This window comes from Dermacentor variabilis, chromosome 1 (assembly GCF_050947875.1).
Source record: "Dermacentor variabilis isolate Ectoservices chromosome 1, ASM5094787v1, whole genome shotgun sequence".
Lineage (NCBI taxonomy): Eukaryota > Metazoa > Arthropoda > Arachnida > Ixodida > Ixodidae > Dermacentor > Dermacentor variabilis.
Genome location: NC_134568.1, coordinates 227,683,202 through 227,708,705, shown reverse-complemented (window position 1 = coordinate 227,708,705; position 25,504 = coordinate 227,683,202). Strand labels below are relative to the sequence as shown.

Below are 25,504 nucleotides of genomic sequence, written 5' to 3'. Positions count from 1 at the left end.
TGTCCTGTCTCTACGAGAACGATGCCAATCCGAAGTCACAATATACCGGCATTCCCATGCATACCACATCGCAGCAGCGCCAGATTTCCCTCTAGATAATGTAGTGAGAAACTCTATGGGCGGAATGTCCAGAATCATAGAGTTTCTCACTACATTACCTAGAGGGAAATCTGGCGCTGCTGCGCTGTGGTATGTAGAGTTACTGTAGATACAGTAACTCTAGTGGTATGCATAGGAATGCCGGTATGTTGTGACTTCGGATTGGCATCGTTTTCTTAGAGACAGGATACCTCGAAGACGCGCTTGGCAAGTACCGTTCCGTCTGTCACAATGATTCATTTTCTACTAAAACAGCACATAAAAAGCTGTTTTAGCTTTATTATTACGCGAAAACATGTTTTGTTTAACTATGAGAACTTGTTATTGTGTGTACGAACACATGTCACGTAAAAAGTATCAGCGGGCCGCTAAAGTTAAGAGGACAGACGACAAGGTTCGCGCTCGCTTTGAAACAATTAGTCATCTGTTCTTTCTTTCCTTCACTTGGTCATGCATTGTGGGTAAGTAAAGATGTAATATGCGTGAATGGAAACATTTTATGAATATTTTACTTTGAGAACGCGTTATTTGCGTAGCCATATCTACGTTTTAGACGAAGCCTCTTAGAACACCAGCCAACACGAGCCTCGCAGACACATATACCGTCATTCCTATATAGCGCCCCAGGGCACTATAACGCTTACCCCCCCCGCCCTCCCTTTCCACTCCGTCGAAAGGGTCGCAGGAACGGCGGCCTTCATTTTCTACTAAAACAGCACGTGAAAAGTTGTTTAACTTTATTATTACGCAAAAACATGTTTTGTTTAACCATGAGAACTTGTTATTGCGTGTACGACTATATGTGACGTAAAAAGTCATGGCTGGTAAAAAATATCAGCGGGCCGCTAAAGTTGGAGGACAGACGACAAGGTTCGTGCTCGCTTTGAAACAGTTTGTCGTCTGTTCTTGCTTTTCTTCTCTTGGTCATGCATTGTAGGTGAGTAAAGACGTAATATATGCGTGAATGGAAACATTTTATGAAGATTTTACTTTGAGAACGCGTTATTTGTGTAGCCATATCCAAGTTTTAGACGAAGCCTCTTACAACACCAGCAAACACGAGCCTCGCAGACACATATACCGTCATTCCCATGCCGGCACGGCGCCAGATTTCCCTCATAGGTGTTATAGGGAGAAACTCTATGACCATGGCCTGATGGCAATGGGGATGGGATTTGCACCTAGCCTACCGTTCCTTGCGCAATGATTTAATTATATGACATATTTCGCTGCGCCTGTTCGAAAAAGATTTTGCAGTCACCGCTGAACTGTTCTTGCTCAAATTTTGCAGAAAGATCGCATTTTTGAGTCTACGTCGTTTAGTATAACACTTGGCACAGTTAATTGGCTGGTTTTTAAGAACGAAGTGCAAATTTGTGTCGCCGCCTGCTGGCAGCTGCAGAAAGCAGCGTTTTAGGGAAAGCAGTCGCGTGTTGTCCGCTCCTGGAACACGCGACTGCCTTCCATGAAACCAGTACATCATAACAAAAACCAAAAACGAAAACCAATAGAACATAGGCGTATCTACCGAGGAGTGAGGGGCACTTGACCCTCCCACTCTCAGAACTAGGGGGGGGGGGCAAAGTAGGTCATTGCCAATATTTTAACAACATTTAAGTTGGTAAAGTTGCTTAAAAAATGGCCTTCTAGGACGCAGTTCAATATTCAAAAGGTACATTAAGCCATAGAGTTACTGTATGAAACTATGCATTAAGCTGCCCAAACTCACTGTACGATGCATAGGCTCCGTGACTATGACGAACCAACGGTTGCTTTCACATTGGTGATCTTCACATTGTGATTGGTAAACGCGCGCAAGCGTGTCGGAGAGCCAATTTACCAAAACCAAATGGAATAAATTTCGTGTTTTGCTTTAATACAGTACGTGAAGATATGGATTGCGTAAAAAACAGATGACTGTTTCTCTGGATGATCCGGTTCCTTTAAAAGCACACCACAGGAACGAACGAATGTACCGAAAAAAAAATTCGTCGTCTCGTCCGGGGACCCGATTTCGTCACTGAAATCTCTCTTTATATATATATATATATATATATATATATATATATATATATATATATATATATATATATATATATATATATATAGAGAGAGAGAGAGAGAGAGAGAGAGAGAGATGGCTTGCCCCCCCCTCGAAATATTGTCGGTACGCCACTGCAATAGAAGACTTACCTGATCAAACTTTAAAATCTCCCGTCATAAACTTTCGTGCAAATATATAAACTCTTTATTACTAAAAGCGACAGACGGCTTGCTAACGCCTCTTTCCCCTTCCCTATCAATATGAAAAGCTTCCACAAGCTCCCTCGTGGTTTGATATTTATGCCAGAACAATCAATTTTTTTCCTGATAACGATCGGCACCCACAATCGATGCAAATACAAGTGCAAACCCCCTGCGCCTTTTAATAATGACAAGTGCTCCTTTAATTTAAGTCTTGCCCACATAAACCTGCCCTCATGAGAGTGGCAACCTGCAAACCACGGACGATCTACATCGAACGCATCTATTTTCTTAACTTCTCGAAACAGAAACTGCATTCCTTGCCATGGCCCAACACTTTTTTTGTGCAAACGGGAACAAATCGTGGCAAGTTTGCTGGGAGCGGAAATGACCACACGCATCCCATACGTACTATTAAGAAGAAGAAGAAGAAACTTTATTGAAGAATAGTCCGGCAGTTCTTGCTGCGGTGGCCTCAGGTGACGGCTCGAAGTCCTTGGACTAGAGCGGCATCTTCGGCTTGCCGGACGGCCCAGAGCTGGTCTGCCAGCTCTCAACTTTTGATAGCCGCCTCCCAGTGGCGGCGACGCCTACGGAGAAGGTCCCCGGCGGCTCCCGCATCCGGGGCAGCGTCGGGAAGAAGCGAGCTCAAGCCTTCTGCTACTCTGGCTACGGCCGCGATTATGGACGCGTCGCGAACGGAGCTGGTTTGATTACCGTTGTTGCCGGCACATTCCCAGAGCATGTGTCGCAGGGTTGCTCTCTGTCCGCATGTTTTACACGCGTCTGTTGGATATAAACGCGGATAGCAGTGGTGTAAGATAGCGGGGCTAGGGTAGGTGTGTGTCTCGAGCAAGCGCAAAGTTACGGCCTCGTTCCTGTTCAATTTATCGTGCGGTGGCGGGAATGTGCGTCTTTCGAGTCTGTAGTGTTGGGTGAGGTCTCTGAACGTGGTTAGGCGTTCTTGTTTCTTGTTGCTGTGTTTCTGTTGTAGTGTCCCGATCCGGCAGATCCGATGCCCCGCTCTCGGGGGCGGAGGCGGCGGCCACATAATCAGCGGCGGCTCGGCGTGTGAGACCTCGAGCCGTGGCGTGGGCCGCCTCGTTGCCCGCGAGCGGAACATCGGTGTGTGCCAGGGTCCAGAGGAGGAAGACCGTAGAATTTTGGGGTTGCGAGGGTGATGACGAGTCGCCGTCGTCAGAAATTTGGAGTATGCGGGCCGCTTCCCGCGAGACACGACCGTGCGTGAAGCAGCGGATTGCCGCCTGCGAGTCGCTGATCACGATCGCAGCGTTCGGCACCGCGAGGAGTGCTAGGGCTATCGCGGCTTCTTCGGCCGCCTCCGTGTGTCCCGTGGTCACCTTGGCGCTCGCGAGGCACTTACCTGAGCGGTGTACAACCGCTATCGCGTGTGCGCTTCTCCCTCCTCCATATCGCGCCGCGTCTACGTACACCGCCTCGTTGCTGTTACCAAACTTCTTCTGAAGGTCGCTTGCTCGTTTGTTGCGTCTCCCGGCGTGGTGCGTCGGGTGCATGTTCTTGGGAAGCGGCGGGATGATCAGGCGGTCGCGAACAGAGGCGGGAACCGCCTTCTTTTCTCCATGCTGAGTGTGGTACGCGATGCTGAGAGACTCGAGGATGCATCGACCTGCCTTTGACCTTGATAATCGTTCGCATTGCGCAACGTCGTGCGCCTCGATTAACTCCTTAATGGAGTTGTGAACTCCGAGCTCTAGAAACTTGTCGGTGCTCGCGTTGAGTGGAACGCCGACCGCCCTCTTGAAAGCTTTTCGGATCATGCATTCGACTTTGTTTTTTTCGGACCCGATCCACCTCAGGTAGGGAGCAACATACGTTATGCGGCTTATCGCGTACGCCTGCACGAGACGGATCGCGCACTCTTCACGCATACCATTGCGTCTATTCGTGATGCGACGCAAGAGTCGGATCGTGTCGTCTACCGAACGACGAAGTATTCGCACCGTCTCTCAGTTATGGCCGTTTGCCTGCAGGTGTAACCCTAGGATTCTAATTTTTTCTGCGTGCGGTACGGGAGTACCATCTGCCGATGTAATGCATATTTTGGAATATGTATTACCGTTCCTCTTCGCGCAGGGTTTAAGACCTCTCCTTGTGGGTTTGTAGAGTAAGAGTTCGGACTTGGTAGCCGAGCACTCGAGGCCCGTTCCACGCAAGTAATTCTGAATCGCATCTACTCCTGCCTGTAGCGTTCGGTCGACGTGACCGTCACATCCTCCCCCGGGAACCCAGAGGGTGATGTCATCCACGTAGAGACTGTGATGTAATCAGTGGCGTACCAAAAGAGGGGCCGGGGGGCCGTGGGCCCCGGGTGCAAGGGGCCAGAGGGGGGGGGGGGGTGTCATACGCCTGAAGACGCCCCTCTTTCCGCCGGCTTGACTGGGCGCAAATGGCAAAGAATGCTCCGGTATCCAGTAGCCCGAGCTCATGTACCCGATGCGTTGCGCCGAAGAATTCTCGGCTGCAGCTCTATCAACGCCTCACGAAATAATTGCACGAATGTGCGGGCTAAAAAATTTAATTCGCAAAATGGTGGTCGCTAAACTATTCGCCTTAGCGGAACGTTTCATGTGGGGTGCGCTCATGCCGTGCGTTCATGCTGGTGTTGCGTTTCGCCTGCGACACGTGGTTTTGCCGGCGCGACTGCGGCGGGGCGGCAGACATTTTGGCCCGATCGTCGTCGCCGCAACTCTCCCCGCCAGGTGTTTCCAGGCGCGACTGCGGCGATGCGACCGCAAAGGATCACCCTCTCCTTCCAGTCATTGTGCCTGAACCAGGCGATGCGACAGCAGGGGCACCCTCTCCTTCCAGTCATTGTGCCCGAACCAGGCGATGCGAAAGCAGGGATCACCCTCTCATCCCAGTCTTTGTGCCCGACCGGCGGCGCTACGACAGTGTGCGTCACCATTAGCCCATTGTACAATCACGTGCTCGTCAATTGAGGGGTTCCTTCTTGCCCTCAACTGCGAGAGTATAAAAACAGCTGCCCCCGGACGCCAAGGGGAGGGCTCCGATTTCTTCTGTTGAGTAAAGTGCTCTCCCGTCTCTCTACTTCGGTCAACCTGGCCGCCAACTCTTTGCAATGTTAAAATAAACAAGTTGTTTTGTTGTTACCAGTCGACTCATGCTTTGCCGGGACCTTCGGATGCTTCCAGTTGTACCCCAGGCCGCCAGGCCAACGCTACCCTTGGGGCTTGCGACCCAGGTACAACCACGGGCGTCAGCGCCGAGTTCCCAACCGATCGCGCCAGCGGTGCGATCCAAACACTGGGAGTAGGAGTCGCTAAATATACAGTGAGGCGTTGTAAGGCGTTGAGGCTCTTGGGTCCCTCTTCCGTTCAGAACGCGCAGCGAAGACGAACAAAGAGAGCAGCAAGAGGGCGTTCAACGAGCGCGCCCGGCTCTCGCGTTTACGGCGAAGCGTTCGTTGAGAGCGACGTTGCATAAGTGCGGCCGTCAAAAGTCGCGAATGGGATTCTCTGGATCGTCTTCAGAATCGGTGCGGCCGAAGAACTTCCCCTCTCCCGCTCGCTCCGAGAAGCCGCTGCAAAATCTGCCGTTATGTTTCATGCTTTCCTTCTTACCCTCGAAAGTTTAAGAAAACTGTTGTTGTTGTGTGACTTAATGTCACAAGTACAGTGTCTGTGTCAGCTGCTCAGAATTTTACAAAAAAAAAACGTGAATTTTGTAAAGATATTTCCCGATATTCTATGAAGTTATGTGTCTTTGTGACTACTAGGAATTCGGTAGCGTGAAAAATATGGCAGGTAAGTAATAACCATATCCTTAATAATCCTTCAATTAGTACTTATAGAGGAAGCACTTCAATTCCAGAATTGAGGACTCAAAGTCATATCATTAACTCAAGAAAAGCTTCTTATTTTCCCGCTTCGAGTGTATCCTTTAGAACGATTGAAAGGACTACAATAGGTAGTGGTTGCCTTTGAAGGCGCGCAACATGGTAGGCTACTGCTCGGTGCCGCAGTGCCGGACGTACGCAACGGATCCCGGTGTCAGCCTTATTCATACGTAGCCGCAGCACAAGAAGCTGCGTGAAGCTTGGCTCGCGAAACATAAAACCGGCAAACAGACCATCGGCTACAACTCGGGTATGCAGCAAGTACAGACGGGAGGAGGATTTCTGCTGCGGCGCCGGGTCTGCGATGTTCGAAAAACGCGCAATGAGACGCTCGCCCGAGTCCACTGCCCGACTAATGTCATGACGGTTTGTTCTATGAACTTGTCGATGCTATAGATACTGGCAAGTTCACTAGAGAGGAAAGGGAGCGGTAAGAAGCACATTAAAAAAAAGCATGGCCATGGTCATGTTTGTGTTATGAATTAATGCACTGGATTACAAAAAAAGAAGCAGCGGGAAATCGCACGCTGAGAACACTGATAAATATATAGTGCGACGCAACTCGAGAAATAATATTGAAACGTCCAAGAAGTTAGAAAAAAAAAGATTGAGTCGTCGCGACGGCACATCATAGTCCCCTCCCTGTAAGAGTCGAAGTCTCTACAATGAAATTACTTTTGAACAGCTCTGATAGCGCCCACGCAACAATGGTTGCTTGTATACTGTCAAATGCTCATATTCTGCGGCCTAAAGCTCATGGCACGGCACGAAAACGCGCACGCAGCGAAAGCGAAACAGTGCGCGGACAAGCATATGCAGACGCGCAGTCGGTCGCTGCGAAGCTGTGCGATCGCTGCATTGAGGCTTCATTCTATTACGCTCTATTTAGTTATATAAACACTATAAGAACATATTTCACATAGTTTGCTCTCAGCGTTTGCCTACCTTTCACGCAAGAAGCCGGTTCGGGAGACTCCATCGCGGCGACCGCGCACAGTGGCGTTCACTGTACGTATTCGGTAAAGAGATAGCGTCTGTAAACGATTCTGTGCTTTCAGTTTGCCCAAGATTATTATTCAGACAGTAAAAAAACTTCTCTCGTTTCGAAAGTACTTACAGAAATGTCCGGGAGAGCTCCCGCCTGGTGTTTTCAGTGAGCGCTGACAGCAAAACCTATGAGGAGCGCGCCGCGTGATCCCTGATACTACGCCAGCGAGGCGCTTCCGACAGATGGCGACTCCGTAACTCCTCGCCACCAAATACCTGCTGCATTCGCGATCACTGGGAAAGGAAGCGAAGGAGAGGGGGACCCGGGGGACGTGCGCGGTATCCAAGGCGGCTGTACTGGTGCTGAAACCCGGAAATTGTCGATATGCTCGCCTTCCTCGACTACACCTTGGTGGGGGGGGGGGGGGTGACAGAAGACCTATGGGCCCCGGGTGCCCGATGACCTAGCTACGCCACTGGATGTAATCCTTCTATTTCTGTTAATTTCTCGGGTAGACCAAGTAGAACTAAATTAAAGAGTAACGGTGATATGACGGATCCTTGCGGCGTGCCGCACGGACCCGTCTCAAATTCCGGCGATTCCTCGTCGCCCACGACGACGCATGCGCGCCTGCCCGCGAGGAAATATCTAACGTAATTATACATTCTTTGGCCTAGTCCTAATGTTTTAATTGTTTTTAAGATCGCTTCGTGCTTAACGTTGTCAAAGGCCTTTTTAATATCTAAGCCTAGAATTACCTCAGTGGAGCTATATAGTGTCGTTTACGATCTGGTGCTTAAGCTGAAGCAATACGTCCTGTGCGGAGAGGCTGCGGCGGAATCCTAGCATGGTGCGCGGGAACGCGTCATGATCTTCGAGAAAGTCGGTCACGCGGGTGAGAACTGCGTGTTCCATGACTTTGCCGACGCAAGACGTAAGCGAAATCGGTCTTAGATTATCGAGCGTAACTTGCTTGCCAGGTTTAGGAATCATGATAACGCGGGCCCGTTTCCACGCTTCGGGAAGGGAATCCCCTCGCCAGCACTCATTGACGTAGGCCGCGAGTCGGGAGATTGACTCGTCGTCTGTTGCGGAGAGTCTTGTTGGTAACCCGATCCGGGCCGGGCGCCGATCGAGTGTTTAGTTCGAACAGGACTACCGAATTTCCGATTCGCTAAATTCCGCGTCCGGTTTCTCGTTTACGACGCCGTCGTATTCGGCGTGCTGGATGCTTTCGGCCTTCTTAAAGTAACGGTCACGTATTGCGTTGAGGAAGTTATCGCCTTTATAATCTCTTACTAGTATACGAGTCTTGTGGCCTTGAGCGGCCCGAGTCTCCTCCGGATCTAATAGATGTCTAAAAAGGCGCCAAGCGCTCGCCCCGGTCATCTGCCTCTCGAGGCCTTGCACGTGTCTTCCCATAGTGCCCTGCATACCTGGAGTGCGTGTTCTTCGGTGCCTCTGTCTAACTCTGCTATGCGTTTGCGTAACGCCTTATTATGTCTTTGGCATTTCCATCTCTTTAGGAGGGATCGCATTGCTTCCCACATGTGTAGGAGCCTGCTGTCAATTATTTCGAGGTTCGCCTCGGGCGGAACGTCGCTCGTTGATGCGCCTACGTCCCTTCTGAGCGTCTCGGTCCACTCGTCTATGTCCGTAATCGGCTCGTCGCCTCGCCCCGCTTCTTCTCGCTTCTTGCGGAACGTGTCCCACTTCACGAGTTTGAGCTTACGACCTTTGCCCTCAGGGTTAGTACTACGACCGCTCGGGCCTGTGCCTATCGTGATCTCGATGAGCGCGTGGTCGCTCCCCAAATCTTCCTGCGTATTTTGCCAGTGCGCTGTTGTTACATTCGAAACGAACGCAAGGTCTGGTAACGTATCGGCACTCACGCTGTTCCCTCTGCGTGTAGGATCGGCGGGATTCTCGATCAGTGCAAGCCTTTGGTCTTGCGAGTCTTCCCAAAGGTGTTTGCCCTTGGGTGTTTCTCGGGTGTAACTCCAGGCTCCGTGGGGCGCGTTAAAGTCGCCCTCAACAAGTAGAGGCTCGCCGCCGGAAGCCGCGCGCGTGCCCTGCAGTAGGTCCCCGAATCTGTGCTGCAGCGTGAGTTTACTATACACGTTAAGGACGAAGAGTCCTCAGCCGCTCTTAGGAATTAATTCTACGAACACGTGAGGTATATTTACGCAGACAAGTTCTCGCTGCGCCACAGTGACGTTACGTCGAACGAGCACGGCGGCGACCGTTGACGGGCGTGGCGGGGGAGACGGCCGGCGCGGCACCATCGCCCCCGGCCCGGCGCCACCCGCCACGCGGGGTGTAGCCCGGTTCCTTCTTTGCCTGTTCTCCGTTGCGGTCGCGTCTATGGCTTTGTAGCCAGCTAGTTTAACCGAGAAGACGAAGAAGACGAGTTCTTAATCAGCTGCTAGTCCTGCTTCACTCTGGTTTTTTCGGTTAAATTTGTGCGTACCGACGCCCCCGTGGCGGGTACGATGTCAAAAACAATGACGGACGTTCCGCCTCCTCTGCCGCCAAGGTTGGGGGCTGGCCTCCAAGCTGTAAGTCGGTCTGCTGCGCTCGACCACCTCAACGCGACTCTGCCAAGGCCATCGAGCTGCTCAGACGTCGACGACATGGATTCTGACGGCGGTTATACCGAGGTCACAAATCGTCGGTTGAAGAGGAAACTTCGTAGGACATCAAGCGTGAGTAAGCTTAACTACAATAAGCCGCCCACGCAGCAAGCGTGCACAATCGCCTACATCCCCGTCGCTGCTACAGGCAACCTCAATTCCCTCAATAGGCAAACTCTCACTGCTTATCTCGAGAGGCTGGCTCCAGGGCAAATCAGAGAGATCCGAATTAATCCCAGAAGAAACATACTTACTGTTGATGTGACTACACGAACCATCCTCGACACTTTGAAAGCTGTAACTGAGCTAGGAAATATACCCGTCCGCTCATTCATCGTACATGGAGGCAGCACCACCGCCGGTGTTATCTACGATGTCGATGCAGATATTGATAATGACGATCTCCCAACGCTAATCTCCTCAACTGTCCATATCAGACATACACCGTTTTGGACGGTCAAGGTGCATTAAACTCATTTTTGAGGGAGAGACCTTACCAAAACATGTAAAAGTGGGTTATGTGCGACATCCTGTCCGTCCATACATCCCTAGGCCCTTGCAGTGCCATAAATGCCAGAAAATCGGGCATGTAAGTGCTGTGTGCGTGAACAAGATGACATGTCCGAGACTTGGTGGTGATCACGATGAGTTGACGTGTGTTGGCTCTGACTTGAAGTGCCCTAACTGCGATGGGCCGCACGAGGCAACGTCGAAGGACTGTCCAAAATTAAAGACTGAAATGTCCGTGCTAAGGAAAATGGTACGAGATCGATCTACGCACAGAGAAGCGGATACCAAGGTCCACCGCCACCAGAGGCGCTCACGTAATCGCAGAAGGATATCAGCATCGACAACAGGACAACCTGTACTCCAGGAAAAGTCGTCGCGCGCTCCTGCTAGTCCTCAAACGTCAGAGCCACCTTTAACCACGTCTACTCTTCTGAACACCAAGGACACTACTATATGGCCTTCCCTGCCATCTCGGAGTACAGACGTGCAGCCGGAACGCCAGCGTGAACATGAACCTTCATCGTCGGATGGGCAAATCAAGGCAATGCTTGCACAGTTGATTCGTTCCTTGCGAATGCTGCTCATCGGAGTTAAGACGCCCGTTGCCAAGGCTGCGGTGCAAATTCTCGACGCACTAGAACCAGTGCTTGCTGCTGTATAGAAGCTAGTAAACGCCATGGCATCATCAACTTCAAGGTTATCACTACAGGAAAGGATAAGCGGTTCCGTAATATTCCAGTGGAACGCTCGAGGTCTACGGGGTCGCCTGGGAGATTTTAAACAGAGAGTGCTCAAGCATCGGTTTCCAGTTATCGTAATATGCGAGCCGAATATGACATCGTCATTTAGACTCTCTGGATATGAACAATTCGCGTCTGCGACAAATGGAAATACTAGCAAAGTTTTACTATGTGTTCGATGTGACCTCACGTATTCGCTAAACCAAGTTCCGGTGCATAACAGCAACGAGTACGTCTCTATAACACTGAAGCTAAAGCGCCGGATAATCTCGATCATCGGTGGCTACATTTCTCCCAGGGGAAGATTTGACTCTGGACACCTGAAACTTGTTCTTGACTCTTGCCAAGGACCTCATATTACTGTAAGCGATTTCAACGCGCACCACCATCTTTGGGGCAGTAGGATCACAAATCTTCGAGGAAGACAACTTTTTAACTTCACAAGCAGCAATGATCTTGACATCCTGAACGATGGCTCACCAACATTTCTTCGTGGCACAACATACAGCAGCTGTCTCGATTTAGCTATCGCTTCACGATGCCTTTCGTCTTCTGCTGCCTGGTGCACAGATGCTGAAACGTATGGCAGTGATCACCTACCTACTTATGTACAACTGAGATGGTTCAGAAGACTTCCAAGTTCTCATACGCGACGCACTGACTGGGATGCTTTTCAGACAAGCTAGGAGAATCCTGCAACTGTGTAATTTCACCGAAAGGGATTGAAGGGCGCATTAGAGCAGCAATGCACGCAACAACACGCATCATTCAAGCATCAAATTCAAGAACATCCGTTGACGTTATATATGAAGAGCTGCGGGCAGTCCGACTTCGCGCCGAGAGGAAATACAGGCGAACTAAATTGATATCAGGCTTGAGGACGTCACGCCGTGTGCAAAAGAAAATTCAAAGATACTTAGACAAGCTTGACAGACAACGTTGGAGGTCCTTTTGCAACAGCCTGGACCCAAGAAAACCGTTGTCCACAATATGGCATGTTGTACGAGCACTACCATCTTCTCCACAACAGCTACGTCCCTTCCGAGCTTTGGCTATCATCCAGACGCGCAGAGAGAAGGAAATCGCGGAAGATTCCTGCATACACCTCTCTGGATCTGCAACATCGGTAGCTTCAGTGCTCCGGTGTGCTCCTCCAACAATGGACGATCGTCTCGACCTCCCATTGACGCTGCAAGAGCTACGTGCAGCGATTTCCTCTTCAAGACACTCAAGTGCGCCTGGTCCTGGTGGCATTACCTATTCTACCTTGCGCCATCCAGGCCCTCGAGCGAGTGAAGAGCTCCTGGCTTTATACAATCTCTCTTGGTCCTCGGGAACTGTGCCTGCACATCGAAGACAAGCAAAATCGTGGCATTATTGAAACCAGGCAAGACACCCCATGCTATGCTCTCCTACAGACCTGTGGCGCTTGCCAGTTGCATAGGTAAAACCATGGAACGTACGGTCTTGACGCGCATGGAGTGGTTTTTGGAGAAGCGTAATATATATCCAGACGCAATGACAGGTTTCCGAAAGGGTAGATCGTCAATCGACAGCGTCATTGACCTAGTGACAACTGTTGAACATCAGAAACGTCGCCGTCGATTAACGGCTGCTGTCTTTCTAGATATCAAGGGTGCTTTTGACAACGTTCTACATGATGCAATTTTAAATGTCCTAGAAGAATGTGGCGTCGGAGGACGTATGCATCAATGGATAGCCAGCTATCTTCAAGAGAGAACGATATTCATGACAACTCCAGACGGTGAAACAAAGAACCACTCCGTCTATCGTGGAGTGCCTCAAGGAGGTGTATTGAGCCCAACCTTATTTAATATCGTTCTCATTGGACTGGTCAAAGAACACGCAGGCACAGTCTCGGTCTTTGCGTACGCAGACGACATCTGTATATGGACCACGAGCTTAACGCGCTTGCAAGTGCAAACGAAGCTGCAGCGCGCGGTGTGAATAACATCGACATACCTAAACAGTCGCGGACTGCAGCTCTCACCGGAAAAAAGTGTAACCATGGCATTTACACCGAAGTCAATGGCCTGCTACCCCGTTATGATTGATGGGAAGATTATACCTTCAGTAACCCACTACAAGTTTCTCGGAGTCATCATCGACCGTGACTTATCTTGGTCGAAGCACCTCTCTGGATTAAGAAAAAAGCTGGACAGCTTTACTCAGATCATTCGACATATGTCTGGAAAATCATGGGGGCCATCCAAGTCATCTCTTCTGCAGCTCTACCAGGCACTTTTTGTTGGCTACTTCCGCTACAGTGCGCCTGTACTTTCTCGTGTTAGTACAACTGCTGTACGCACACTTGAAAGTGCTCAGGATCGCGCACTGAGAATTTGCCTAGGACTACCACGATGTGCGTCTACTTGGGGCACTATTGCAGAGGCACGAGCGTGCCCAGCTCGAGTTTATCTGCAACATGAGCCATTGCGAGTGCATTTAAGGCTACTGACTAGACACAAGAATCATCTACTCACGAACGTCACAAGCGTACGGCCTGTGTCCGCCTACTCAGAAGCCGCGTTGTCGCAGCAAGACTTATTACCGTCGGACTTCGAACCGTATGGCATACCCGAAGTTCCACTCTGGACGATGGCAAAGCCATCCGTGAGACTCTCAATCCCTGGAATAACGAAGAAGTCGAAGATGCCGCTTGCTGGGCTCAAGCATTTTGCGCTATCATACATTGCTTACATGTATGGATATTACGAACATGTTTTTACAGATGGTTCTGTGACACAGACTTCTTCCGCGGCGGCCTACACGGTGCCAGGAATGGGGATCGCACAACGGTTCAAGATAGGACACAGGACGTCGTCTACAGCAGCTGAGTTGACCGGAGTTCGAGAAGCACTTCGCTGCATACTGCTACAGAGTCTCGAGAAGTGGACAGTGTTCTGTGACTCAAAACCAGCACTGCAACTCATCAGCAATTATATGAGTGACAGAACCGCATACAGTCCTATGGTTTATGACATCATGTCTCTGCTTGCTGAGGCGTCTCATTCCGGGCATACCATCGTGCTGCAGTGGATTCCTGGCCATTGTGGAATAGCTGGAAAAGAACAGGCGGACGCAGAAGCAAAAAAGGCGCACACTGACGGAACTATTATAAAAATTCATTTTTCCCGGTATGACATTAACGCCTTGCTCCATACCTCCCTTAAAACTTCTACGGCGCGACATTGGGACAACCCCGAACATCGACAATAGCGCCTCCATAGACTTGACGCTGGATTACAATTCCGGCTTCCACTTCGGTTGCGGAGAAGCCAGGAAACACTCATTCATCGATTACGGCTGGGTGTGGCATACACCAACCGATACCTTCACAAGATTGGACAAACACGGGACCCTGAATGTAGCGTATGTCCCACTCTCGAGACAATAGCTCACGTACTTTGCGTGTGCCCTCAATATGCGGCCGAACGAAGCACACTCAAATCTACAGTTGACAGCTTGGACTCCCGCCCCTTTTCAGAAGAAAAGCTTTTGGGTGCGTGGAGGAGTGTTCACTGTGCCCAACGTGCCATAAAATCACTTTTGAACTTTTGAAGTGAGACTGGTTTAGACAATCGCCTCTAGAAGCTCTGAGAGTTGCAGTCAGTGCGAAATGTGTTTGCGCAATAACTTTTTGTGACAAGATTACTTTTTGTATGGACAAGATTACTCTTACGTATATTGCGTCTACGGTGCGCATCCGCATATTGGACAACGTGTATATAGTATCTCATTGTACCATACCATAATCACCCGCCACCTACCTTTCCCTGTGTTTCCCACTTCCTCTTTCCCCTGTGAGGAGTAGCAGGCTAGAGACACGCTCTCCAGGCCGACCTCTCCTCCTTTCTCTTCATTAAAATCTACTCCTCCTACTCCTAGTTTAACCGGATGGTTTGTCTCCTGTAAAAGGATCACGTCCGGTTTCGTCTCGTGGCTGCGTATGAATTGCTGGAGATTACCCCGCTTCCTCCTGTAGCCCCGGCAGTTCCATTGCCAGATTGTGTATTGTTGTTTCCCAGTGTTAGTGTGCTTCGTTGCGTGTGTAGCCATGGTGATGCCTGCGTTTAATTTAACCCGTCCCCATCGAGGCGACTTGGTTGCTGCTGCGGTTGCAGCTGCGGTTGCGTCTCTATATACGTCTGTGAGCGTGTTTTGCTGCTGCTGATTGTATTGTTGCTGTCTAGCGTACGGCTTGCTCATTGTTCTGAGTGGTCTGCCTGCAGCTGGCGACAGCCTCGCTTCTATGTCGTCTATGCGCGCCAAGTGCGCGGCGAACATTTGTGTTGTTTGTTCAGAGATCTTAGCTAGCGCGTTATTGAACATTTCGTTCATATGAGCCGTCTGTTTTTTAAAACGTTCCTCGAGGCTCTTCTCGATGCTGTCTACTCGTTTCTGTAGTTTCTATAACGGCCGCATCCCTGTTTGCTGTCGGGTCTTGCGGGATCTAGTGCGATCCTTTTCACGGTAACTGGACGATCATAGCGTTCATCCGCCGTCTCCCCCGAGCTGCCCTCGTTGTCCGTGTCCATTCCGGCCGGCTCAGGCCGTGATGGAGTCGGTGATCGAGGCGCCGAGGACGGCGGCAGCGTCGTTTGACGTTGCGATGGTTGCTGCGGTTGCGGAGCCTCGCCTTTCAATTTGATATTTTCCTCTCTAAGTAGCGCATTTTCGCGTTTAAGCTCGGCAATTATTGATTCTAATGGTTCTAAACGTTGTTTTAGGACTCGCTCTATCGCTCGCTCGAGCTCGTTCCCACCGCCGCCGCCGACGGTGGGCCCGCCAGAGCGGCCCGCCGAAGCGCCTCTGCCGCCGGGAGAAGCGGCGACAGCCGCCCAAGCTCACATGTTGCCCAGTGCTCCTGTGACCTTGTAGTTGCTGCCACGGCTGCTGCTGCTGACTTTGTTGGTTGATGTGGCCCACAGCTGCGGTGCCCGGACCGCCGCCACCGCGCGTCATCGACGTGCTTCTCGGCCTCGGTGCTCGGTTGCGACATCGGGATCGGGATCGGGATTTTTCCGCTCCGCCCTTCCCGCCGCGGCTGGTCGAGCGTCCTGTTCGGTTGTCGGTGACTGAATGACGGTCTATCTCTGGAAAATTGAGGTAGTAGCCGGCGTTGCCATTACAGTCGCTGCTGCTGTTGTAACCGCTGCCGTACGCTGTGGTTGCTTCTTCCTCTTCTTGTCTTTTTCGCGCTAGTTGGCGACGCTTGACTATGTATGGGGTCTTGTATCTCGCCTTGCACCTGCGGTCTCCCGTGAAGTGTCCCTTGCCGCACAGTCGACACCGCGGCTCGCATCGATGGTCAGGCGACGGATTGTTGCGTCCGCATCCACGGCAAATCTTGTCGTTGGGATTGGGGCACACGTCGGCGCGGTGTCCCAGCCTTCCGCACTCGTAGCACACGTCAATCTGCTTCCTGCAGAGGGAGCATCTGATGAGCATAGGTCGGTAATATACGTATCTCGGTACGTGGAATCCGTCGAACAAAACGATTATGTTGTCCGTGTTGCTCATGCGTTTCGTGTGCAGCACTCCGGGGTTACGCTGCGTCACTAGATTAGCGATGATGTCTGCCGGGCTCTCGCTCTTGGAAATGTTCCTAATTAGGCCCTTGGAAGAGTTCTCCGGGGCGGCTTGATAGGTGTTCGCCTCGAACTTTCTGTCTCCGATGCAAAGCTTGCTAATGGCTCCGTAGCGTTTTGCTCTGTCTTCAGACGGCGTGCTGAGCACCACGACGTTCTGTTTTAAGTTGAGGCAGATGCTATCTTCCCCGGCTGCTTCTCTGCCTACACCCACCGCGTTAAGTAGGCAGCAGCAAATGCGATCCGTCCCGTAATCGCGCACGTTGAAACCGCCTCGGGGGCGTACGACGATTTTGTAATCGTTCGGCGGTAACTCTGGCATTCGGCTTGCCACGGCAACCTGCTGCACTTGACGAGCGTACTTCCTTTTGTACTGCGCTGTGGTGACTCCCGTAGTCGACGCGGCTACCGTCCGTCGCTGCATGTGCACATGCTGGTTATGCGCCGACTCGATCGCACCGTCGGCCCGTTTCTTCCTCTTGACATCGCACCACCCCGCTCCCTCGCCGAAATATTCCGGCCTAATATCTGTTCCTTCTACCTGGACAACTTCCATTTAACGTCAGGAAAGGCCTGGCACTTTGCCGTCGGAGTCTGGGAGCTCTAATGAGGTCCGGCGACACGGTAGGCTTGGCACGCCCCGCCGCCGCGGCGGCCGAGCAATAGTGGCCTACGTGGAGATAGGCTTAGCTTGCGCCGCCTGCGTGGCGGGACAAAAGACGCTGCTTATCGGCCAGAAGATGGGCCCACCTGGCGAAACTTGGTGTCGGGGGAGTCCTGACGAGTCCGCTGATCGCTGGTAAGAAGAATTACCACGAGAAGCTCGATAATCCGACAAAAACATAGGAAAATAGAGGAGCCGACACGAAGCACGCCTGCACTCCGTGGTCTTCTTCTCTCCCCCCCCCCCCCCCCCTCCGTGCTATTAAAAAAATAATTATAGCCATGTTTTCCAAGCAATGCGAAAGCTTGTGCAAATATTGCAACACCACCGGTCTTTTTTTCATTGCGCGCGGGCTCTTTTGATTTATTCTTTGCCTTATCAGTACCATTTACCTACTTATCAGTTTATGACAGGCCCTCCAGATTTCACTATCGGTGCAACCCGCGTTCTGTAATCTCTGAATCTGGCCAAGGAAACTCTGTGGTCTTCTAATGCAGATATCATGTCGTTATTCTTTGATTACGAAGAACGAGACGCGCTCACTAGCAGCAGTTCTTTGTGGGTCAAAATGCCGTTCTATGATACTGTTTTATTTATTTACAATACTGCTAGTCTCATTTGAGAGCATGGCAGTTGGGCGATACAGTATACATGTATATCAGTACGCATCTAGGCAGAAAAGTTAATTTAAAAAAAGGAAAAGAAAAAGAAAACAATTGCCCAAGGATGGCAACATAAGAAGGAAGCTGAGTTTAGGAACAAAAATGCATGTTTTCACATGACAGTTAATTAACATGATACTAGCAGTGAAAAACATGTAAGTAACCAGTTATACAAGAAACAGGAGCGAACTGAAAGATAACACTTAAAGCGTCAAGAAATTACAAAATTGTGTGAAGAGATGCGCTTAAAACATATAAACTTTGAGAGCGAGAAGAAACGAATTGAAAAAAAAAAATCTATGCTAGCAATTCGCAGGAAAATGGCAGTTACAACAATCATCTTAGGACTAGAAGTAATACAGTAATGAAAATTTATTTTGGGAACAGAGTGTAGCATATGTCCACACAATGGCAACCAACAAAAAAAAAGGAAAAAGAAAAATGGGACGTCGAAAGCAACACAATGCAAAATGATTCATGCGATGATAAATGATTTTATTTACGCACTGCAGCTTCCACTTGTGAGGTACATTTGGACAACGATTCGATGGTGGTTATAGCAGGATCAAGTCGGCTCTATTACGCTACTGTAAGGGGGAAGAATGAATACTTAAACGTGTCGTTGTTGCATGTGTATTCTGTTAAAGTGTACGCATGTTTGTTACGTGTTTTTCGAGCCTCAGAAAATGAAATGTACCTGGACACATCTATCTTATAGTTATTTTTTAGAAGCTGAAACAAGAACTTCAGGCGAGCGTGTTTTGCTCTGGTAGATAGCGTTTGCAATCCAGACTGCGTTAGAAGATTAGTCGGTGAGTCAGCGCGTTTGTATTTGTTGTGAATGAACCTTATGCCCTTTCTTTGCACTGCCTCTAATTTTGTTATGTTAGTCGTTGTATGAGGAAACCAGACTGTGTTTGCATATTCGAGAACTGGCCTAACGAACGTTGTGTAGGCCAGTAGCTTCGTTGATGTCGTAGAGAGCGCAATGCTTCTTTTGAGGAAGAATAGTTTGCGTGATGCTCCTGCGGTGATATTCGAAATATGCTTTTCCCACCTGAGGTCTGAGGTTAATTTAACTCCCAGGTATTTATGTTGTTGAACTGTAGTTAGTGGTATGCCGTTAATCTCATATGTAAAGTTTAAATATAGATGGTCTTGTTTTCCTTGTTACGGTCATGGCCACAGACTTTTTTACGTTAGTTGACATCTGCCAATTAGAGCACCAAATAGCTAGAGTGTTGAGGGATGTATTAAGTGCGATGTGGTCGCTATAATTAGTGGTTTCGCTATAGATAACACAGTCGTCGGCGAACAGTTTTATATTACAACCAATTTTAGCTCTGATGTCATTAATATAGATTAGGAAGAGTAATGGCCCAAGAACTGAGCCTTGCGGAACTCCGTAGGTAACGGTGACAGGGTTAGATAGCATTTTTTCGTAGATTACAAATTGCGAACGATTGGCTAGAAATTCTTTTATCCAGGCTGAAAGGAGCCCTTTCCCAAGAACACTTTCAACTTTAGCGATTAATTTGGTATGGCATACACAATCAAATGCCTTACATAGGTCAAGTAAAATCATGTCAGTCTGGCCGCGGTGATTGACAGTAAATGCAAGATCGTGGACTAGTTCTGTTAGTTGGGTCACTGTTGATAAACCACTGCGAAAGCCATGTTGGTAGGGAGACAAGAAGCCAATGCTCTCTAGAAAAACCGTTATGTACTTTAAGATTATGTGCTCTAGAAATTTACAGGATGTACTAGTTAATGAAATGGGTCTAAAATTTGAAATTTCTGCTGTGTCGCCTGATTTAGGTATAGGTATTATCTTTGCAATTTTCCAGTCGTTAGGTAGTTGTGAAGTGGTGAGTGATTTACGAAAAATTATGCCGATGTATCTACTGCACCATTCCGCATACTTTTTCAGAAAGTCGTTAGGCATGTTGTCAGAACCGCTGCCTTTCTTTAGGGTCAAGTTTAAACAGAAGATTAAGTATGCCAGCGTCCGTAATGTCTAATTTGCCAATGCTTACTCCCTGTCTGGTTAGAATGGGGGGAGTAATGTTATTGTCTGTAGTAAATACTGATTGAAAGAAAATGTTATATGCGTTGGCTTTCGCAGTTTCTTCCTCTGGGCGTAAGTGGGACGCTTCTCTATCATTGGTGCGAAAGTGCCTCCAGAACCTTCCGGGATTATTAGTAAGAAAGCTCCATAACGTTATATTAAAATAATATTCTTTTGCACGTTTGGCTGTAAGCTTGAATTCCGCGATGGAATTAGGCAGTTTCGTCACCCTGGATTCGTCTCCTTTAATTTTTATTGTTCTACGCAATCGTTTCAGACGGCGCTTTTCCTGAATTACTTCTCGGGTTAACCAGGGATTATTTTTTGGTGGCCGCTTGGTTTTAGTAGGCACGTAGTTCGTGACGCAGTAGAGGACGATAGATCTGAACATAAGCCAAAGGGAAGTTACGTCAACAGAGGCATTGGAACCCATTTGGGAAAAAGGCTGGAACTCGTGATTAAGGTATGTTAGTATGCTATTGTCATCACCGTTTTGGAAGTCTGTTACTATGGACACAGGAAAGTGGGCAGTAATACCAACCAGTGGTAACACGCATACTGGTACGTCATGATCTGATATGCCACGTATTACGTCAGTTCGCTGGAAATATCTATAATCATATATAATCCAGTTCGCTGGGAATATATGGCGTTGTTTGCAGCCCGTATAATGTTTGCATGAAGATGTGTTCGACTTTCAGTTAATAAGTCAGTTTTGGACGCTCCGTTGTCAGCAGTCAGCCAGCGGCTTCAATAAACTTCCACCGTCGTGTTCCCTATCAGTCCTGTATGCGTGTGGAAGTGTTTTTCACTGCCTTTTTTGTTCTCGTTTTACGTTTTGAAATACGAGGGCGAATCAGAAAGTCTTTTGCCCCTTCCTTTTCACTTCTTTTTTTGCCAAATTACGCTGTAAATTCGAAGTCAACATATCCATTCCCAGTTCCATCCAACCACCAGATGGGCTCGGCCTTATCTGGCGGTTGCTCCGCGGCATGGCGCTGCTGTCAGTTGTTGAAGATGGCGGTTGTGCTTCACACGCCCAAGGTGTACGAGCAACGAAGAGTATCGTCAGCCGGACGAATTGTACTACAGGGGTATCTCAAATTTAGTGCTGCGATGGGACAAATGTCTGAACCGGTGTGGAGACTATGTGGAAAAAGAGTGTAAAGTACGTTGAATAGTGCGTTGTAATTACCCGTATGTACCTTATTTTGGCTAAGAAAAAATAGGGGCAAATATTTTCTGATTCGACCTCGTAATATGCGTACCATATGTCTGAACAATATATGCAACAGTTTCGAATAACTTACGAGATATGGTTGATTTGCAGTTCGCCATTGTATTTTTGTCTGATAAACTTAACTGGCTGTTTCAGTGGGCAAAACCGGAAGCCTTCCAGGGCCTCTGTTTGCAGACAGCAAAGTGGTATTGGGATTAAAATAGTCTAATGTTCATTTCATGTCTGCATTCAGCCTGGTCATGTCATGTGGGGACCTTCGCTATCCTGCAAAAGCAGTTGCCAGATATAGTAAATTAAGTCATGGGTACGTTGAATTCGAGCGTCTGTGGTAATTCAATCATTCTTTTTAATAATCAGCATGGTTTCCGGGCTTGGTACTCTACTCTCACACAGTTAATTGAATTCACACACGACATTGCATCATGCTCAAATCATCGCGGTCAGATAGACGCCATTTTCATCGACTACTCAAAAGCATTCGATTTTGTTTGTCATAATAAGCTCATAACTAAACGTGCTGCCTTTTTCAAGGGAATATACGCGGTCCGACTACTAGGCTGGCTTACGGACTACTTACATTAAGATCACAGTTTGTCACGTTCAATCACTCTCAACCAACGTCTGTGTATATAACATCTGGCGTCCCGCAGGGATCAGTTCTAGGGCCACTTTTATTTCTCATTTACATTAATGACGACGTCCAGGTAACTCATAACACATCAGTTAAAATCCACTTATATGCAGATGACTGCTTTCTGTATTCAAATATAAATAATCCACGCGACCAGTTTATTCTAAATAATGTGTTTTCTTCATTCTGTGATTGGAGCAACACATGGCAGATGAGGATAAATTTTAGCAAAACTATATCGATGACATTCACTAACAAGAAAAATCCTTTTCGTTTTTCGTATAGTAACAACACATATCATGCAACTAACGCACGTAAACGAGTTGAAGTACCTGTAGGTGTAACATTCTGTTCAAATTTGAATTGGTCCAAACATATAGCTCCAAAGCACTTAGGAAACTCGGGTTCTTACAACATACGTTGAAAGATGCAACCAAAAACTGTAAGCTGACGGCGTACAAATCTCTAGTAAGGTCTGCGCTTGAATATGCTTCAGCGGTCTGGCCGCCGCACTTCGCTAACGACAAACTTGAAAACGCGCAGAAAAAAGCAATAATATTCATTTATAAGCGTTATGACCGCCATTTCTCTCCAGCAGTTCACGCTGTTAGGATTGGGGGCTCAATCCCACCATTCGTGACCAGTTGTCAAGATTGGAGTCCGGCATGAATTAGAAAGTAGCTGGCCCATGCCGTCGTCCAACTTATCCCAGCTGAGGACGTTGTTGAAGGGAAGGACTGCTTCTAATCGAGAACGAGGAATATGGGTTTATTTACAGTATTTACATGCAGTTCATCAGTCTAGTATGACTGCGAGAGAAAGAGTGTCAGTCTAACACGACTGCGAGAGAGAGTGTATCAGTCTAACATGATGCTCAGTGTCTTGAGCATCCGCACAACAGCGGTTTATAAACACTCGGTCCTCCCCCGATACCCAGATGACGGAAACGGCCGCCTCTTTACACACACACACACACACACACACACACACACACACACACACACACACACACACACACACACACACACACGTCGTCACGCCGTGGCTAGAGGTTTGCGGTGGCGTTCCCCCAAAAGGTTGCCGCTGCTGTCGCAACTGGCTGGCAAAACTTGCATCACAGCGGGCCGTTCTTAACAACGCCCTCACCTTATCACTTCACACACTTCTCACTTCTGTCGTAACGGCGCCCGCCGCTATCAGTGCGTGATCGGCAAAAGACCGGAGACGACTGTATATAGTGCAACCCGCAGGCAAGCGGGAAGAGCCCCCGTCTTTATTTCCACAGCAGTTTAAGTAGAACCAGCGTGACGTCAGCGACACGTGGTTCCATACATGCGTCAGGCACAATGACTCGGCGCGTCATGCGGGAGCGTGCTTTCAGCCGCAGAGAAATACATTCCAGCACAACTTCAACACAGACGCACATGCGATCGCATTATTCTTCTACACAAGATCGTCAACAGGCGTATTTATGTTGGCGCCCCCTTTTCTTTAGCCAGTTCTTCAGCACGTGTCACTCGCTGTACTAGCCCGCTTAACATCGTGCCGCATAAACGGCAATCGATCGTTTATGCCGTTTTTATACTGCTTCAAATTTTCTTTCTTTCCTTTCACACAGGCACGTACGCAGGATATTTTTTCGGGGGGGGGGCAACCCAAGGTAAGTTCTATGCAAATGAGGGGGGGTACTTTACTTGTACAAATGTGAATAACGTCCACCATTCGACATAAAAACATGTAAACCCACAAAAGAGAAATTAAATAAGGGGCCGTATAACGTAAAACTATTCCAATATGTTTTTATTCCAATCTCCTGACGTCAAATTTGCGCAACCGCCGACGCAAGCATCGGAGGGTCACCCGCAGGGTTGTCTGAACAAACCAATGAAATGCTCCCCTCGTTAATAGGAGGTCAATTTTGTTTGCTTGAAAAAACGAATAACATTGCCTGCACTGTGCGGCTTCTCTTATCTAATTGGCTCACAAGAGGCGAGGAGCACGCTCAAGTGGAGAGGGATTCGATGAGGCCGAGCCACTGCACTGAATATCGATAACCGGATGAAGAGGGTGGTGCCGGCGTCTGCGATTGGTCCGCTTTCTCTTACTTCGCTTGTGGTGGCTCGTCGACATTCGGGGTGGCATGCAACGGAAGCTTAAGAACGAGGCTAAAACGGATCCTCAGTAAAGAAGAGTTGGCAGAAAGAGGTCGTAAACCGGCCGAAAGTTCTCGAAAACGTTACACGGCCACGCAAAAAGTTTATTACACGCAAATAAACCCCTGCTCTCCGGCACGGGTGAACTATAGCCAGTGCCGGAGCGATCGGCGGCAGCGATATTTTATTCCTTTCGGAACGGGGCAGCCTGAGGCTATTCAGAAGAAAATTTACTTTTGTTCGACATATTAATACATCTTTAACGCGTACACGTCACTTTGACGCGGTAAGTTTTTGCGGTTTTGTGACGTCGCGTGAGAGGCAGGTGAAGTGGGTGCAGCCCGAAAACTTTTGACAAATAGCCCAGGGCGAATGGCGAAAAGGCGTCGAATCAGAAATAACCATTTTTGTATTGTTCGGTCAAATTATGTATAATCAGTGTGCACAAGTCATATCAGATTGGGAACGCGGTTTTCGTGACGTCGTGCGACAGACAGGTGAAGTGGGGGTGGTCCAATATTTTTTTTTACCAATCGCGGTGGGCTGATTGCAGAATTGGAATAGAAAAGTTTGGAATAGTTTTACGTTATATCGTCCAAGGTGTACTTTACAGGTACGCCCTGTGCGATACACCTCTCCTTTACTTTGCAAACAAGGAACTGCGTCAAATGGACTTGCGCAGGAAAGAAGCGCACGAAGAACACTGGCAAGGACAAGTAAAGAAGCCAAAGTGTAAAATAAAGATTACTTTATAGAATACAATTAAAAAAAAAAGCAGCAGTTGGCGACCAAGGCACACAAACCACGCGGGGTTGTGTTACTCCTCCAGCCAATCACAGAAGCAAACAAAATCGTCGTCATGCGGCCTTTTCAAAATGGCGTCGTACTTGATACCTCCGAAGCGTCTGCTGTTCTTGAAGAGTCTTTACATCGGCGGAAGCAATGATGTGTGCAACAGACATGGACAAAGTGTATGGAGCCTGAGTATATTTCACTCTTCAAAAGTCTGCGGTGCCTTTCATTTCACTGCTGAAACCGTTTTACTCAAGAAACTTCACCGCCAACTAAAATGAAACTTGACAATAAATAGTTGCAGCAAAGCAAGCACGTTATTTCAGTTCAATAAAGAATTAGGGTTCGGCCATTCCACTATAATAGGCGAGGCAAAAAGGTATAAAATTACGCCCTAATAATTTTATTTGTGTGGTTGCCGCCTTATTTGGGTAACAGAAAAGTTTGAAGTACGAATTATTTGCAGCCTCCCGGAGGAACAGTGGCTGGCGGTTATGAGGGCGCGGGCGGGGATTCACTGCAGACTTAATTTGTATCCGACTATAGTGGCGTTTTTTCAATTATCTCTGT

The 25,504-nt window shown here is 48.7% G+C and overlaps 1 protein-coding gene across 1 annotated transcript in view; it reads right to left on the bottom strand.

Moving 5' to 3' along the window:
• PIG-C (phosphatidylinositol glycan anchor biosynthesis class C) overlaps nt 1-16,306 on the bottom strand; it is a 68,791-nt gene extending 52,485 nt beyond the window's left edge. Inside the window, exon 1 of the mRNA XM_075670272.1 lies at nt 15,985-16,306. Coding sequence (XP_075526387.1) covers nt 15,985-16,135 — 151 coding nt within the window. The 5' untranslated portion in view covers nt 16,136-16,306. The remainder of the gene's footprint in view (nt 1-15,984) is intronic.
• Between the last annotated feature and the right edge of the window lie 9,198 nt (nt 16,307-25,504).